This window comes from Echinops telfairi, unplaced genomic scaffold, assembly GCF_000313985.2.
Source record: "Echinops telfairi isolate 266 unplaced genomic scaffold, ASM31398v2 ScPeMD7_7467;HRSCAF=8505_1, whole genome shotgun sequence".
In the NCBI taxonomy this organism is placed as follows: domain Eukaryota; kingdom Metazoa; phylum Chordata; class Mammalia; order Afrosoricida; family Tenrecidae; genus Echinops; species Echinops telfairi.
Genome location: NW_022111368.1, coordinates 27,018,605 through 27,037,934, shown reverse-complemented (window position 1 = coordinate 27,037,934; position 19,330 = coordinate 27,018,605). Strand labels below are relative to the sequence as shown.

Below are 19,330 nucleotides of genomic sequence, written 5' to 3'. Positions count from 1 at the left end.
ACACAGATTTATCACGGACAAGGATGGAAGACATATTCACACAAAAACTAGTACATAGATGTTTATAGCAGTATTATCCATAATAGTTAATAAGTAGAAATTACCCAGATGAGTATCAAATGATGAATGGATAAACAAAATATGATCTATCCATACAATGGAATATCATGTAGCCAGGAAACTAAATGAAGTATCGATGCAAGACACAACATGGAGTAGCTTTGAAAAAAGGATTCTAAATGAAAGAAAGAAGACACAGAAGAGCACTTGCTGTATTAATTGACTTATGTAAAATGTCCAGGGTAGATACGGCCATGCAGACAGAAGGTAGATTAGTGGTTGTCGGGGATCAGGGGAAGGACGAAGGGAAAGTGACTGTTATTGGAAAGGGGGTTTCATTTGGGCTGGTGAAAGTGTTCTAGAATTAGATAGTAGAGTACAACCTTTTTGAATATACTAAAAAAAAAAACCACCAAATTTTTCAAGTTTAAAGGCTGAACTTTGTGAGAAGTGAATTATATCATGAATATATTTTTTGACAGAACACATGAAAGAAATACTCTTATTAAAATTTTAAAATACCTGGCTAATGGTGATATGAGATTGAATTTTTTCATTCTCCAGTAGAAGAAGACTCCCAAGTCTGTGTTGGGGCTGATCTAGCACTCCCAGTGTTTCTAGGACTGATTTTCACTAGTTACCACATGAACGTCACATCTGATCATCTGAATCTCTTAAACTCCATTCATCTCTCTCTCTCTCTCTCTCTAACTTTGTTGTGGAGGTTGTTTCCCTTAGTTCTGAAAATCTTGAATGGGTCTGTGTTTACCATGTGATGGCAATTTAAAAAACTTAATGGCAATATACTGAAACATACATCCATTCACAGTTTCTACATGAATAACGTAGGTTACGTAGGTAACCTGTGTCACCCTCTCACTACCTCTGCCTATAAGGTTCCATCACCATAAATTTAGACTCCTTGCCTCTTAAGAATTATCATCTGGGCTTTAGTTTAAATGTTGTCCATTATGCTCATGATCCTTTGTAAAAATGCCAGGCTCAAGGCATATTCTTTATTGATTGAGTTAAACCTTCGTTAATTTAAACATGGCTTCGTGAGATAGTTTCAGTTCAACATTTATAGATTATGTCCAGGAATAATTGGATAGGAGGGTTCTCTGTCATGGAATTTTAAAAGAACTAGTTGCCCAAGGTACAGTTTGCTGTCTGCCTTACTGATTCCAATTTGTTTGAAACAACATTTTCTATTTTTTTAAATTAAGACGTAGCGTTCCTAATCCTTTTCTCACAGCCCGTGTTTCTGCTGGTGGGTGCCCCTCAGCCTTCACTTGCATTCGACTGTATTCCTTATTATAATCCCAGTGGCCAGCTGCAGGTGTCGGGATCTAAACCCCGCCACCCCCTGCAGCAGCCTCAGTGGTAACCGGCCTCCAGCATCATTTCTTCCAGTTTTCAGCTTCCCTCCAGCTCCGCCCCAAGACTTGCGCAGTAGTAGGGCATCTTTGAGTGGGTTCCTCTTCCTTGTTCTCTCTCTTGCTGGGGCTTTCCTTTCCTTTCATACCTGATTTCTCCCCCCACACTCCCCTTCATTTAAAAATTATCATTCTCCTTCTCCTAGCTCCGCCCTTGGCGATGATGGGAACTAGAGTTCTGGTTTAGAAGCAGGGCTTTGATTCGCTTCAAGTGGTTCAGTCAGGGCCCACACAGTGAAATCAGAACAGCCCGAATGTGCTAAATGTGGGTGTCCTGGAACAATAGCCAGAAGCTCGGGAAAGGGAGGCTCTAAGAGGTGTCAGGAGCCCTTTCAGGAGCCTGGTGGGGAAGACTGGCAACTCTATGAAGCAAGGCGCACATTGATGGTTTTCCTTGAGCTGAGCACTGCTGTTTTCGACTCTGACAGTCAAGAGATTTGGTTGCTATGCACCAGCATGCTGCCCTTGTTTTGTAAAAGGAAAATTTCGTTTCCTGTAAATTTTTCCCATTCCCATTACGGTGCACCCACCTTTACAAATCTGGATCTATTTTGGCCATGACTGAACTGGGAAGAACTGGTTTGAAGTCCTAATTATAAGCAATTTGAATACTTCAGGGAACCACCTTTATAACAGAATGTTTCTTTGAAGTCAAATATGGCAAATAGATTAATCTGATGCTAATCTAACAAAGTAGGGGTGAAAGCCAGAGCCTAATTTATTATGCCCCTGCCCCCCACCAGTTCCTCCCTTGCCCTAGCTTCACCTCTACTGGTGGAGAAGGGCTATGTGGAGAAAGAAGTCTGGAGGGCACAGCTGTTAAGCACTTACTTGGCTGCTAACCCGGAAGTTAATGACTTGAACACTCTAGCCCTTTCATAGGGGTCGCCTAGGACCATCAGAAAACACATACTGTATTTCTAATGGTCTTAGGAACCAGACACCTCTCCTCTATCCGTCTCCTGGTGGGTCTGCCCACAAGCAGGTATGCCCACAAATGAATACCAGGCATGAAGACTGACACCCATGCTACACCATGCTTCAAGACAAAATATCATTTATTTATCATTAGAAATAAATATTTCACAATATATAATTACATATTTTGTGATTAATCACTATGCTTTACTGATGCTCAATTTGTAATCATGACAATACATCCTGCATATCAGATATTTACATTATGATTCATAACAGTAGCAAAATTACAGTTATGAAGTAGCAATGGAAATAATTGTATGGATGGGAGTCACCACAGCATGAGGAACTGTATTAAAGGGTCGCAGCATGAGGAAGGTTAAGAACCACTGCACTAGCCTCTCCATGGGAGACATATGTGGAAGTCTGCTTCCATATAGATTTACAGTCAGGGAAACCCTGCAGGGCAGTTGTACTCTGTCTTAGAGGGTTGCTATGAATCAGAATAAGGAGCCCTGGTGGCATAGCGGTTATGAGCTGGGCTACGATCCTCAAGGTCAGCAGTTCTAAACTACCAGTAGCTTCCCAGGAGAAAGATGAGGCGTTCTACTCCCATTAGACATTACAGTCTCAGAAACTCACAGAGGGCATTTCTACCCTGCCCAGTAGGGTTGCTATGAGTCAGCATCAACTCGATCACCATGGGTTTTATTTGTTTGTTTTTCTTAAGCGTCAAATCCGCTCTGTGCAACCACATTGGCTTGGGTTTCTGTTGAAAGCCCCTTGCTTTCCCGTCAGGATTGACACAGTATGACCATCACATGTGGCTTGGCTCCTTGCCTGGGATCTTGGGCCTCTGCCTCCAGCTGCATGTCAGTGATGAAAGACACCCTGAATTGCGAAGTCTTGGATGGGAAGGCCCTTCCTGACCCACGCCCAAGGTGTGTGGGTGTCCCTGCTGCCCCCTGCTGCCTCAACTGGAGACTGTCCATCGTGGGGAACACTAGGGTGGCCTAGTGGCACAGACGCCCTTGTGTCAGCTGAAATTGGCCTCTTGACTGCGGCTACCCACGGCCTCCGGTTGTGCCTTCTGGGACTCCACCCGAAGAGCCCTCCTGTCTTTTCCATCCCACGGCTTTGTAAGGGTTTGACGGGTATGGTCCTGCGTACTCCGCTTTGCCCCCGCCCCAGGAGGCCCAGCTCTGCTTTGTGAGAATTCCCAGAGGCCTTCATTGGTCAGGACCATTGTCTCAGATGGCAGCTAGAATGATGCAGCTTATCATGTGTGTGCTTCTTTGACTTGGGGCTGAGTGGCACTCTGCTTAGATCCCCACGACTTAGATCCAGTGCTTGACCTAATGGGGCCGAAGACGTTTGTCTCTTCTGGAGCTTCCAGGCAGAGGAATTGCATTGATTTCAGCCCTCCTCTACCCCTACCTACCCTGCTTTTCATCCGTTGACTTTCAAAAATCCGAAATATAATCTATTGTCATTTCCTATTCGATTTTACATGATTAGTTATAACCTGTTGGTAGGACTCAGTCTAAATTAATGTCCCACCTTTCTCCTTTAATCCCAGATTGTCTAATTGGGCTAGAATGGATTTTGCCAGGGCCCAAACTCACCCATCCCCACAGAAATCAAAGCTGTTTGCTTTGGCCCTGGAGCCTCCACGGGAAGAAAAGGAGTTCATCATGAAAAGAAACAGGGAAATGACAAAGGTTCACAAAGCTGGTTCAATTCTTCTCTGAGAACTTTGAGTTGGCACATAATATAGATGACAAGTATGCTAAGAAAGAAGAAAAATAATGTCATGGCATTCCAAAGAAGAAAGGGCATACCACTCATCAGAATCCAGGATCCTTCCCCATTCTCCTATGTACTTAGTGGTGACACACTCAGTAGGCCACCTCCCCTACTCACCCCTCATCCCCCATCATTTCCCTGTCGTGTGTGTGTGTGTGTGTGTGTGTGTCTTGGCTTTGTTTACCTGCAGCCAAGTAGGCCTTGGCTTCCAGCCCCCTTTTAGGATGAAATTAGGCTAGAACACATGTTTGACATTTCCTGTCTGTCTACTCTTTCTCACAACTTTGTGGTTTATGTTAGGAAAACATTAACTACAATCTCATTTTGGTCAATTAATCTGTAGTCAAATTTCGAAAGAACATTGCTTCTGGCTATGTTCCCCCTTTTTTTTTCTTAAAAATAGTCTTTTATAAACTCTCAAATATCTTTTCAACTTCAGATGAATACCAGTTAAGATGATCTTTTTGACATCCAATTCCACTTTATATCCTTTTATCCTCTCATATTTAGTCTACAACTATTTTATTCAGTCTAACTCTTTTGCTTTGCAGATAATAAACTTGAGACCCAAAGACTAGACCAAGGCTACACAGCCAATGACAACACCAGGACTAGACTTTCTATTTCTAGCTTCATTGTCCAGTGTTTCTTGTGTCTCTTTGAGTGGGCTGTGTTTCCACTGAGCTGCCTGATCAACAGTGCACACTCTATGAACTTGACAAGACTCATTAGAAAAATCCTTTCCTTCACAACTAGCACAAAATCTGGCACCATGTAAGAGCTTAAGGAGCAATTTTGACTAGATCCGTTAATTTCCTTGAGAATCATTTTTCTCATCTCTGAAGTGTTGTTTGTTTTTTTTAATCCTTTGTTTTCTTTTCCTCAGAGATGTGTGAATTGGCTCAGTAAAATATATGCTCAGTCCAGGTTAGGTTCCGTTCCCATGTACCACCTGGAAGATGCTCTGGGCATCCTCGTCCTTCCACTTTGCAGAGGAGAATGTTGAGCACTGCAGAGTGTCTTCCCCAAGGTTCCACAGTGGTCCTCTCAGAGCAGATGCTAAAATGGCCCATTCCAAATCGGTCGCATATTAAGTATGCACCTCCAGGCACGTCCCCACGGTGTTGCGGGCCTCAGCTGCCGTGTGTGTCCCCTGAGGTGCTCCAGAGAATGCGTACCCCAGGCACCCCAGCTCATGAGTCATGCAGAATAACGGGGGCTCGCCATCCTTAATACCCTCCACTTCCAGTCTTGGCTCCCCTGCATTGTCCGGAGATGCCCATGGTATTCGAACAAATTTAAACTAGAGGAACAAAGAGCGACATATCTGGCTTTTAGAAAACCATTGTTAGGTTTCCCAGCATCACTGATTTCAAAAGCATTGACTAGGTGGTCTTAAATCAGAAACCAAGCCCATGGCCCTTGTGTCGATTCTGACTCAAAGCCCCCAGAACTCCACTGGGAGTCGAAGCTTTGCCTTTCTCCCAGCTGGTGGTTTCCAACTGGTGACCTGGTGGCTAGTAGCCCCACGAGTTGGTCTTTGTCCTTAAAAAATGCTCTGAGTTCTCCACAATAATTTTTAAAAGAAAGTGCTCTGAGATTGCCATCACTGAGTCGACTGGGCATGCCAATTCTGAGGCGGCGGAGCTGTGATCCCGTTTGTTTCCCATCTCTGCATTTTCAGCAACCCGCAGAGTGGAATCGGAAGCCATGCAATCAAGATTAGCAGTGAGCTCACCTCTCTAAAATAAAAAAGGGTAAATCCTAGGCTCACCTCTCTAAAATAAAAAAGGGTAAATCGTAGGTGCGAATTCATGTAGCACTTTTAATTAAGATAATTGCAGGGGATGGAAGGACCCCTCAGTAAGTGACCCTCATGAACAGATGACACCCTCCTTTTCCCTTTCTGGGGAAAATAGGCTCAGCTGCTAAGTGATGTGATCAATGATGAAAGTGAAAAGCTGCTAATCCCCTCCTCCCTTCCCCCTTTTCCCTCCCTTCTTCAGCGTTAGAGCACCTTGATGCTGTGCTTTTGAACACTTGGCAGCCTCATCTTTTCCTTTGGAAAGTCCTGTTGTTTGGGGGCCTTCCCCAAGCCCCAGCCCCTCTGCAGATGGCAATTAGAGCGGAACCATGCCTCCAGGGTAGCTGCGCTGCCTTGGTCCGGGGTGAAAGCACAAGGGATAAAAGAGCTAAGTATCTGGTTTTTGAAAAACCTTCATTAGGTTCGATTTGAATGTGGTTTTTTTAAAGAAGGTTCTTTTATGGTAGACTTGAACTTATAATTGAGAAAGACCTTTTGTCTTTTTGAAAGGAGACAACCCACAACAGAGCAGAAAGATGTGATTTCCTATTGTGCGTGTTGCCAGGGGAATAATTGAATGAAAATTGTATTTCTTACTACATCTATTGATCAGAAAGAGGGAAGAGAAAAGAGAATAAAGTGGGGCAAAGGCTTAGAATGCAATTAACATGAAGTGAGGAAAAACAAGTCCCCCAAACAAGAAGCAGAAAGGTTTCTCCGGGAAGGCTGACCCCACTAACAAAAATGGTTCCATCCCTTTTGGCTGCTTCCCTGTGTTGCTGGCTTAGAAACTGGGGAAGGGGTCTCCCTATCCCCATGAACTTGGGGTCCCTGAGCAGAGTGAGAAGACACTTGGTGAGTCATCAGGAAACCAACCATTAGCATTGGGGACAACTTCCAAAGGGACTCTTGAAGACTGTGTGCAAGCTTAAATAAATTCTGGACACTAGGATTGCAGAAGGCTGCACTGTACAGTGGGAGCCCCAAAGTCAGTTTGAGTCTCCACAGAGATTCAGTCTCCATTGAGCTCTTTGGGGCCATTGACCGACAATGTAAAAACACTTCGCCCTTCGGCAGATTGTGATTGCTACCTTTTCCCTAGTCAGTCCATGGAGAGGCAGACTCATGCTTAGGGACTTGCCTGAGTGTGCCCCTGTTGGACATTGAGGCACCAGGTTTGGAGCCCTGGTGGTGTAGTGGTTACACGTTGGGCTGTTCGAAACTGCCAGCAGCTCCACAGAGAAAGTCTGGACTTTCTACTCCTGTTAATAGTTACATCTCAGAACCCCAGGCAGGGAGTGGGGTGGTTGTCACTATGAGTCAGCATTGACCAGGTGGCAGTGAATCTGGAGTGTGGAGGGTTGCATGGTCATGAATCCGACCTTGACCAAGGTGGTCAGAGATCCTGAACCAATCTTGTTAGCTTGTCTTATTTGTAATCGCGTGCATAAGTCAATCATGGTCCCATTCCCATTTCTGTAGTCTGTATTAGAGTTTAAATTCTGAGCACCCCGGTTTGCAGAGCGTTGTGGGTGACAGCTCCAAATCCAGTTGAAGAGTTCCCACATAGATTAAGCCTCCATTGGATTCTTTCTGGTCATTAACCAAGGATGTAGCTAATCATGTCCTCAGGCAGAATGTCATGGGAAGTGGAAGTGAGTGTGTCTTTGATAGAAGTCACCATACTAGGGGGGCACAAGGTCATGAGTCATGCCCTATTAGTCTTACCCTGACTGCATTGGTCAGAATGCCCTGGATCAATCTTATGAGCCCTTCTCTCTAACAATGTACATGTCCCACTCATGACCCCATCCCTACTTCTGTAGTCCAATAGTAACTATGATGTATTGCTCCACCTCCAATCATGTATTTGCGATAGTTCCCTTTTGTTCTGTGCCTTATGTATATGGTGTCCCGGCTTGGATCCTTCATGCCATTTTAACCCCATGCTCATGGCGTTCCTCATCTGGATGATGTGTCTCTGTGTTTGTTCTCTTTGTCCCCTTTTTAAGGGTTCATAGATGGTCTCCTGAAATTATACACAAGATCAGGGTCTGTTTTGATTCCTAAAATAAGTTCTGCCTGTAACTGTGATGAAGGGGTCCGAGGCCGATCCTGATCTTGTGACAATTTCATTTGTGTTCCCTTTTGTTTTAAGTAGCCTTATGCTGAGAGTCCCTGGGCACCTTTATGGCCTCGTGCTATTGGTCTCCATTAATCCGATGATGAGTCTTTGTCTTGGCTTTTGTCCCATTTAAGACTTAATAAGGGGCTCTCTGTAAATTATATGTGAATTAAAAAAACCGAACACCTCTCTTCCGTCACATTGATGCCGACTCAGGGTGGGCGACCCAGGGAAAGCACCCTGTGGGTGTCCCACTGTAACTGTTTACCGGAGCAGAAAGCCCGGTCTTTCAGAGCTTAGCTCTACTCATAACCACTACACCACCAGGCCTTTCTCCTCTAGAACAGCCATAGCGGTGTAATGCTCTAGAGCCCCAAACCCCATTTCGTTTGGTTTTATTTTGCTTTGAGAAGTTCCGATAGCAGTAGGTTTTAGAGTAAATTATTTAAGAGGTGTTCTACTAATATTGGGGGACAAGGCTCACCTGGAGTGTTAGTGGACAGATCTTTCACACATTTTAGAGGGACCATTGGCTATAAGTGTTTTATTTCTTTCAAATGTTATTGTAATTCTGTATCTTTGTAACTGTCGTATTAGTTCAGTGTTCCTAATTAGCCACTTCGTCTTTTTAATTAGAAGTGCAATTTAACTTGAGTCTGTGTCTGGTAGAAGCCTAACTACTGATTGCTAAATTATGCTTCCATAATTTAGAAAGCTCTTCCATTTTATCTGAGTTTCAAATATATTGTCTGGATCTATAATCCTGGAGGTCTAATGAACCCATAAAATCACCCCTGGGGACCCTTAAAAAAAAATCCGTGTCCAGGCTATGCCATCAATGAAAACAGCATTTTTGGGGACCTCAAAAAAAAAAACTGTCATTGAGTTGATTCTTACTCATAATGACCCTATAGGACAGCGTAGAACTGTTCCTATGTGTTTCTGAGACTTGTTACAGGAGTAGAAAGCCTCATCTTTCTCCAGAAAAGCAACTGGTAGTTTTGAGCTGCTGACCTTGCAATTAGCAGCCCAACATGTAACATAGGATATATACTAGGTCTCCTAGTAACGAGACCTAGGCATTAGTGCTTTTTGAAGTTCCTCGGGGATTCTCAGGGTTGAGGGCTCCTAATCTAAGTAGAAGCACACTTTGTAGGGCTGGTGGGCCTATTGCGCCACTAATATGCCACTCCTGTTGCTTTGATCCTGACTCATGGCAACCCTATACGGGATTTCCAAGACGATAAATCTTTATAAGTATAGATAGCCTCCTCTCTCTCACCAATTACTGCCACTGGTTTGAACTGCCAACCTTGTGTTTAGCAGTCTAACATTTATTGGGCAGGGCCACTGGAGCTCCTTTAATAGGTGGTAATATACTTTCTACAAAGCATTCCCCTGTCCAGCACTTCTCAGTGCTAAGATGGTCTCAATGGGGCTAAAATCTCAGGGCCATTTCTGCCTTCCTTCCAGTGATATGCAGCTAAATGCTTAGCAACCAGATTTCAGACATTAAAAACAAACAAACAAACAAACAAACAAACAAGCAAAAACACCCTGCTTTGTAACATCTGATGATTTCCAAATGCCATAAATACTTCTACCATAGCCAATTCCAACTTACCAAAGAGGGAGTTGAACATGGAGTTGGGAGAAATGTGCGCGATCCGTGCCAGCCAGAGCCAGAAGACGTGCCCTCCTGTGCAACTCCAGAGTGACTCGCCTCTCCACCTCTCTCCCGAGGGCCCTGTGTCCTGCCAGGTGTCAGGAGGGGCTTTCAGTCATTCACATAAACACTTTTCTGCTTGCATGACGCTCTGGCTTGTCTGATTTCCTGCTCAGGTAACTTAATCTCTATTCCTAGGTAAAGAGTACAGGTGATTGTTGGCAAACACCAAGGGGGTGTGCCTGTGGGTGGAGATATTGGGGAAATTGTCATTCTGGGTTATCCATTATCCAGTGAACCTCAGGTGAGTTGCCCTGGTATGCAGTGTCATGTCCCTGAGTTGAGCTAGGAGGCTTGAGTCTACTGCACCGAGGACCAGGTTCCCAACTGAGATAAATTCACTAAAGAAGCAAACAGACGTCCTGGGGGACAGCTGCCAGCCTTTGAGGATTGACTGACCTCCACCTCACTGCAGGCTGTACACCCCTACTTTAGCTCACTGACATGACACAGCATTTTCACAGGACTTTTGTCATTGAATTCCCTCAGTTGAATTAGGAATGCCAAACAGATAGCATCTTCCAGCTTTAGGTAGAAAATTCTGCTGAAACTAAGATAGGTTAGATGGAGCGCCTCATTCAAGTGTGAGCACCATGTGTAAGCCAATAAGGGTTGGAGTGAACATTTGAACATAATTCTTCTGATCTTAAGTTTATTGATCTCCTGATATATAGCCTTGGTTTGTTGGCCAGTTCTGCCGACACATGGGGCCAGTCAACTAAGGTCAAGAAGGAAGCAAGACATAAAAACAGATCCTTGGCACTCTGTCCCTCACTCGCCGCAGACGGCCTGTCTCTCCACTTGCACGCCGCCGCCCGCCCGCAGAAATGCTCCGATTACCTGCAGTCAAGTGAGGCGAGTGTCCCGGGTACTGGCTCCTCACCTCACTTGGGCTTATGCCAAAGATGTAAAATTTGGTGCAGACGCCTGAGCCCTAATGCTTCAAGGCATAGATCTTTTAGCCGATGCTGTAGCCATTACTATGGGGCCAAAGGGAAGAACGGTGATTATTGAGCAGAGTTGGGGAAGTCCTAAAGTAACAAAAGATGGTGTCACGGTTGCAAAATCAATTGACTTAAAGGATAAATACAAGAATATTGGGGCCAAACTTGTCCAAGATGTTGCCAATAACACAAATGAAGAGGCCGGTGATGGTACCACCACGGCCACTGTACTGGCACGCTCTATCGCCAAGGAAGGCTTTGAGAAGATTAGCAAAGGTGCTGATCCAGTGGAAATCAGAAGAGGCTTGATGGTAGCTGTTGATGCTGTAATTGCTGAGCTTACGAAGCAATCTAAACCTGTGACAACACCTGAAGAAATTGCTCAGGTAGCTACAATTTCTGCAAATGGAGACAAAGAAATTGGCACCATCATTTCTGATGCAATGAAAAAGGTTGGAAGAAAGGGCGTCATCACTGTAAAGGATGGAAAAACATTGAATGATGAATTTGAAATGATTGAAGGAATGAAGTTTGACCGAGGTTATATTTCTCCATATTTTATTTATACATACAGTCAAAGGTCCAAATGTGAATTCCAGTATGCCTATGTTCTATTAAGTGAAAAGAAAATTTCTAGCATCCAGTCCATTCTACCTGCTCTTGAAATTGCCAATGCTCACCGTAAGCCTTTGGTCATAATTGCTGAAGATGTTGATGGGGAAGCTCTAAGCACCCTCGTTTGAATAGGCTAAAAGTTGGTCTTCAGGCTGTAGCAGTCAAAGCCCCAGGTTTTGGTGATAATAGAAAGAACCAGCTTAAGGACGTGGCCATTGCTACTGGTGGTGCAGTCTTTGGAGAAGAGGGATTGACCTTGAATCTTGAAGACGTTCAGCCTCACGACTTAGGAAAAGTTGGAGAGGTCATTGTGACCAAAGGTGATGCCATGCTCTTGAAAGGAAAAGGTGACAAGGCTCAAATTGAAAAGCGTGTTCAAGAAAGCATTGAGCAGTTGGACCTCACAACTAGTGACTATGAAAAGGAAAAACTGAATGAACGTCTGCAAAACTTTCAGATGGAGTAGCTATGCTAAAGGTTGGTGGGACAAGTGATGTGGAAGTGAATGAGAAGAAACAGTTATTGATGCCCTCAATGCAACACGAGCTGCTGTTGAAGAAGGCATTGTTCTTGGAGGTGGCTGTGCTCTGCTTCAGTGCATTCCGGCCTTGAACTCATTAACTCCAGCAAATGAAGATAAAAAAATTGGTATTGGGATTATTAAAAGAACACTCGAAATCCCTGCAATGACCATTGCTAAGAATGCAGGTGTTGAAGGATCATTGATAGTTGAGAAAATCATGCAGAGTTCCTCAGAAATTGGTTATGATGCTATGACTGGAGGATTTGTGAATATGGTAGAAAAAGGAATCATTGATACAACCAAGGTTGTAAGAACTGCGTTGTTGGATGCTGCTTGAGTAGCCTCTCTGTTGACCGACCACAGCAGAAGTTGTAGTCACAGAAATTCCTAAAGAAGAGAAGGACCCTGGCATGGGTGGGATGGGTGGAATGGGCGGGGGATGGGAGGCATGGGAGGTGGCATGTTCTATTGTTAGACTAGTGCTCTGCCATTTCTTGATGAAGTGTGACAAGGAAGCACCAGGCAGTGTTCCTCACCCAAACCTTCAGAGAAGTCAGTTCCGGAGAAGAAAATGACTGAAGAAAAGACTGCCTGTTGTTTTGGGAAAATCCCTATCACCATCAGTTACTGGTTTCAGTTGACAATATAGAATGGTTTACTGCTAAAAGGAAAAAGAACAGATCCTTACTCTCCAGTTTATGGACTAACAATTTCCAGTCCTGCTTTGGAAGGCAAATTTCCTACAATGAATGTGGTTTGCCACATCATATGTTCTACTTTGGTAAATATTAAATTTTGGTTATAATATGAATAGGAACCTTGTTGGCATAATGATTAAAGTGCTTGGCAGCTAACTGACAGGTCCTGGATTCAAATGCACTAATCGCTCCACAGGAGAAAGATGTGGTCGTTTGTATCCATAAAGAGTTGCATTTTTGGAAATCCCATGGGTGCAGTTCCACTATCCTCTAGGTTGGCTATGAGTGAGAATCAACTTAATGAAAATGGTTCTGATTAAGATAAATAAATAAATCCAGTGGTTGTATTATAAATGTCTTTTGAACTGTGATTCCAGAAGTAGAATCAGGAGCAATCTCTGTGGAGGATGGTTCCAATCCAGAGGACAATTGGGACTCCATGCAGTGGCTACAGAAATATGGCTTGAAAGCCCGGAAGCTGTCATTTTACGATGTCCTTGCTGATTGCGCCTTCCGCCACGTTGATGGAATTGTTGATATAAAAGCTAAGCCGGAGGATGAGTCTGTGAAGACAAGTGCAGTAAGTAAAGTGGAGTCCTGAGTGGGGGCTGGGTTGTTCCTCAATGACCTGGATTTATAAGAATTCCCTCAGATCAAAAGCCAAGGGCAGGACCAAGGTCGAATGGCAGCATGGAGGGAAACCAGTTTGATTTCCACGAAGAAAGATGTCTTTTTGTCTCTAACCTTATCCTTCTCTAACAGTTTCTTGTGAATAGAGATTAGGGAATTAGAGTTCGAGAGATAAGTGAATTATACATAAGCCAGATATTGAACTTGTGAAAATTCAGGTGTAATGAGCCTCAGAATTACTCAATATTAAGTCAAAAGAGAAGCCCTGTATTTCACCATATGGAATGGTGAATGGAGAGGAAAACTAGCTGCTAAATATCCCTAACTCAGTTATTTCTGTGGTCTTTTTATATTTTCTGGAGTCCTGGCAGCATAGTGGGTTATGCATTGGGCTGCTAAACATAAGGTCAGCAGTTTGAACCCACTAGCTGCTCTGTAGGAGAAAGATGAGGCTTTCTGATTCTGTAAAGATTTACAGCCTTGAAACACCAAAGGGCAGTTCTACTCTGTCCTGTAGGGTCACTATGAGTCAGAATAAACTCAATGGCAGTGGGTAGGTTGGTATTTTCACTAGACCAAAGAAGTTTTGTGCTAGTCACATTGGTCAATTTTCAGTAAATATATAATCAAATAATCTATTTAGCACTACATGATTCTAGCATTACATGAGAGTATATTGAAAACTCATTAAACTTATAGTTACATTGTGTTAGATGGATCTGAAAAGAATATATCTTTCTAAAAGCAGATTGCCAAACCTTTCTTCTGTAACACTACCGGGTAGGTTTGAACCTCTAGCCTTCAAGTTAGTAGTTGAATAAAAATCATTTGTGCCACCCTGGGACTTTAACGGTAGTTAACAACGACAAAAATCTACTGTAATCCAACTGATTTGAACTCTTAGGGACCCTTTAAGACACAGTAGAATTGATCCATAGGGTTTTGTATACTTTAAATCTATTTTTACAAATCATTTTATTGCCATATATAACTCATGCATGAAGTAATTCAATGGTTTAAATATATTAAAAATTTTGAAATTATCATCACAATCAATTTTATATCATTTTCTTAACTCTTGTATCTATTATTATTAGCTCCCATTTCTCCCCAACCTCCCCTGCTATAACTATAAGGAGCTATTAATCTATTTACTGTCTCTGTAGATTTACCTATCCTGGATTTAATATTTTAAAAATCATAAAAATAAGAACATCAAAATAGCCATCAGCAAAATAAAAATAAAACACAGAAAAACCTCAATCCAAAAGAAAGCAGAAAATAATGACTAGATTAGGTTTAAAATGGGTTCAAAGGGAAAACAAATGGTAACAGGGAAAGCTCCTGTGTCCCAGCTCCCAAGCAAGGCAGATGCCAGCCACCCCACTAACTTGGCAAGGAAGGTTCCTAACTTCACCAGAGACTAGGGAAGGAAGGCTCTGTGCAGCCCTGCCCCTGGAAACATAGGGCCAGAGATGGGGGGAAGAAGGTCCCTGGGGTTTCCAAGTTTTGGCAAGGAGAGAGGGCACCAAGTGTCACTGTATCCCAGCAAGGAAGGCCCTGGCTTTCCCTGTCCCCACAGCAATGAAGACCCTTGCCATCCCAGCAAGTTGGCAAAGAAGGTGCTGGGCATATCTACATCCCAACAAGGAGGACTCTCCCTGGCTTTCCCTGAGATGTGAGAATGAAGGTTCCAGCCATGCAATCCCCAGCCTCGTTTCAAGGAAGGCCCTTGCTGTCCCTGGGACCAGGCATGGAAGGTCTGGCTGTTCCTATTCCCTCCTATAAAGTAAGACCCCATGAGTCCTTTCCCTGTGGCAACATAGGATCTAGTGGTTCCTGCCCCCACAGAAGGTAGGCTCCAACCATCCCAGCTCCCAGTAAGGAAGGCTCCAGATGTCTCAGTGACCAGGCAAATAGAAACCCTACACTAAATAGAATTCCAGAAGATAAATAATAAATAAAGAGTAAAATAACAGAAATAGAAACCATGATAAAAGAATAGTGTGCTGTCATCAAAGAAAAGGAAAAGTGAATTAGTGAGCTTGAAAGCAATTATTTCTAATAAAACTGATGAGAGAAACTATCAACAACAAAAACAAAGGAGGGAGGGTAAGGGGAAGCTGGGGGGAAGAAAGGAGGAACCGACCACAATGATCTACATATAACCTCCTTCCACGGGGGTGGGCAACAGAAATGTGGGTGAAGGGAGACATTGGTCAGTGTAAGACATGGGGGAAAAATTGTAAGTTATCAAGGGTTCATGGGGCCGGGGGTTGGGGTGGGGTGGGGTGGGTGGATGGGATAGTACCAAGGGCTCAAGTAGAAAGAAAATGTTTTGAAAATGATGGCAACATATGTATAAATGTACTCGACACAATGGATGTATTTATGGATTGTGATAAGAGCTGTACAAACCCTCCATAAAATGATTTTTTTAAGGAGTCTGAAGAAAGCCTAAGAATGATGTGGGACACCATCAAGAGGAACAACCTATGTTTCATTGAGATCCCAGAACAAAAAAAAAAGCAAAATAATCTACAGAGAAAATAGTACAAGAAATCTTTTTTTTTAAATCATTTTATTGGGGCCTTGTACAACTCTTATCACAACCCATCCATCCATCCATTGTGTCAAGCACATTTAGTACAAGAAATCTTGAAAGAGAATTTCCCATACCAAAAACAACAAGAACACCAAATTCACTGCCAAGGAGTAGATTCTCACTCATAGTGACCCTGTAGGACAGGGTAGAGCTGCCTTTGTGGGTTTCTGAGACTATGGGAGTAGATAAGCCTCATCTTTTTCCCACAGAGTGGCTGGTGGTTTCAGACTGCTAATCTTGAGATTAACAGCCCAATGAGTAATCACTATGTAACCATAAAGGAGGAAGAAATACCTATTCAAAACGAAGAGAATTACAGGCAGGATCGACCCCCAAAGAAAACCATCCTGATATATTATAGTCATACTTTACAATATCAAGCAAAAGCAGAGAATTTTGCAAGAAGCAATGGAAAAAAGAGCAGTAACCTGTAAAGGAAAACCAGTAAGAATAAGCTTGAACTTTTCAGCGGAAACCATGCAGGCAAGAAGACAATGAAACAAGATATAAAATATTAAATTGTTGGAGGACCGTCTTCCATAGCAATGTATTATTATTCCTCTTATTTCATTTGGCTTGTTGTGATGTCACCCTTTTCTCTGCTAATTCTAGATATTTGCATCTTCTCTTTCTTTTCCTGTGTTAAGTTTGCCAGTGGTTTGTCATTTTTGTTAATCCTTTCCAAGAATCAGCTTCATATCTTAATTGATTTTTCCATTGTTTTCCTATTTTCCAGTTCATTTTTTTGCTTTAGTCTTTATTATTTATTAAAGGAATAATATAAAATATAAAATACTGAAAGAAAAAACTGCCAACCAAGAATGCTATACCAGCAAAACTTTCTCTCAAATATGACTGAGAAATAGGGTATTTCTAGAGAGGGAAATAAAAAACTAAAGGGATTTATAAAAAGAATTCAAGAATTATGAAAAATGCTAACTGGAATATTTTGGACTGAGAATAAGCAACAACAGCAAACAACCCTGAGAGCAACATCCAATCATCAACACACTGAAATTAATGCAGAGAATAGCACTCAAGACAACCCAGAAATAGGGGAAGAACAAAGAAGCCAACAAAACCACAAAAGCAAAAATAAAAAACACACAGGAAAGTGAAAACAAATCCAGACATATCAATAATGACACTGAATGTCAATGGATTAAATCTCAGTCAAGAAACAGAAACTAGCACACTGGTTTCAAAAGTAAGACCCATGCATCCTATATGAGACATACTCTTAAACACAAAAGCAAAACTAGCCTAAGAATCAAAGGATGGAGAAAAAAACAAAACAAAGCTATTCACAGCTCACCACCACCACCACCATCAAAAGCAGGAATGGCCATATTAATCTCTGATTAAATGGACTTCGAAACAAAAACATCATGAGAGACAACAAAAATCCCAAACATTGCATAATGAAGATTAAAAGAGTAATAGAAAAAGAAAATATAACCATATTAAACATATCGCTCCCAATGAAAGACCCCCGAAATACATTAATCAATACATTAATACATTGATGTATGAATACATTAATACATAGTTATTTTGAGGGTCTTTTGAAGAAAGAAATAGCTCAAAAACAACAAAAACCTCCATAAAGACACAGATGAACTAAGCAACACAGCCAACTCGACCTCCTAGACGTGTAGAGAACACTCCATCCAACCAGGCGCAGTATGCACCCTTTTTGAGCACACACAGAATATTCTCCAGACTAGACATCATTTTAGGTCACAAAGCAAGTCTTAAACCAAAAAACATTGAGATTCTACGACTCATTTTTTCAGACCACAGCACTCATACGAGGGGGGGAGGGGGGAGCAGTAGAAAGAACAAGGGTAAAAAGTCATTTGCATGGACGATGAACTACATCCTACTTAAAAATGAATGAGTAATAAATCAAATAAGGGGTAACATAAAACTATTCCTGGAAACGAATGAGAATGAGAACACAACATACCAACATCTTTGGAATGCAGCAAAAGTTGTTATCTGAGGGCAATTTATAGCAATCAATGCACATCTGAAGAAAAAAAAAAGAAAAGAAAAAAGAGGAGAAAACCCAAACCAATGCTTTAGCACAGCATCTCCAACAACTAAAACAAGAGCAGCACAACAAACTCAACTAACAGGAGAAAAGAAATAATATAGACTAAAGCAAAATATGAACTGGAAAATAGAAAAACAATGGAAAAACCATTAAGCTACGAAGCTGATTCTTGGAAAGGATTAACAAGCATTGGTTTGGAGATGAAGATGCTCAAGGAGACGGGCGTGGCATAGTGACTGCCACAATGGACCCAAGCACAACAACCATTGAGAAGATGGCCCAGGCGCGGGCGTACTTTGTCTGTTGGACGTAGGGGTATTAGGAGTTGGAACTGACTTGATGGCACCTAACAACTACAACAGCCGGCCAGTGAAGAGTACTGGCTGAAGAAATCAAGATTTTCTTTAAGTGGTGGTGCTGTTGGGTACACGTTAATCACAAGGTCAGTCGTTCAAACCCAGTAGCTGCTCCATGAAAGAAAGATGAGGCTGTCTCTTCCTATAAAAATGTATAGCCTCTGAAACCCTATGAAGGGTCACTGTGAGTCAGAATCAGCTCGACAGCAGTGAGTTTTGTTTTGTTTTTGGCTTTTCTGTATTCTCATAGGTGTTGATTTGTCGATGCTGCAGAGGAGAAATCCCAGTCTCTTGGGTATTCGATCTTATGTTTGTCACCCATTGAGCTGCGCACAGTCTCTCCAGGGAAGGGCTTTCCCTTAGGGTTACATTACCCAGGTGATATTGTGGTTTTGCCTCCTTACTGTCTCGTGTTAATTCTGAATTGCAAGGCGGAAACTATAAAGATTGAATTAGAAATATGCTGAATTGAGGCAATACTTGTTCCTGGCTTCTGCTAGGATGCAGAGTAATTGCTGCAGTGCAGGGAAAATCTCATTTGTGGGTTTCTTCTCCCAGCAAAAATTTCTGGTTTGGTAGACATTACTCAGTAATGTTATTAGTTCAGGAAATGAAACATAACTAAATTTTCAATTGTAAAGTGTATTTGACACTGGATATTTACAAATATGAATCCTTGTCATTTTGAACCTAGCTTCCCAGGAGTGCATAGGAAGGCAGTATTCTCACATTTAGCTCTAATACTGATTTTATCCTGGCTCTTAGTTGATCATGTTAAATGAATTGGGATTATAACAAGTTTTATCTTAAATTATTGTGCTACCAGGTTGGATATATAGCCCACCCCCAGGGGTGTGGATAACAGAAATGTGGGTGAAGGGAGACAATGGACAGTGTAAGACAAAATGACCAATCAAGTATTCACGAGGGTGGGAGGTGTGGTAGTTGCATAATCTGGTGTCACTTTGAGGATTAAGAATGTAGGGGTGGCGGCTAGTCTGTCAATCAGGAGATAGTCAATGAGC

General features: G+C 42.4%; 1 protein-coding gene across 1 annotated transcript in view; it reads left to right on the top strand.

Annotated features, from left to right (window-relative positions):
• Positions 1–19,330, top strand: part of VWA3B (von Willebrand factor A domain containing 3B) — a 273,714-nt gene that overhangs the window by 83,015 nt on the left and 171,369 nt on the right. Inside the window, exon 6 of the mRNA XM_045283830.1 lies at positions 13,033–13,235. Within this exon, the coding sequence (XP_045139765.1) occupies positions 13,033–13,235 (203 nt within the window). The remainder of the gene's footprint in view (positions 1–13,032; positions 13,236–19,330) is intronic.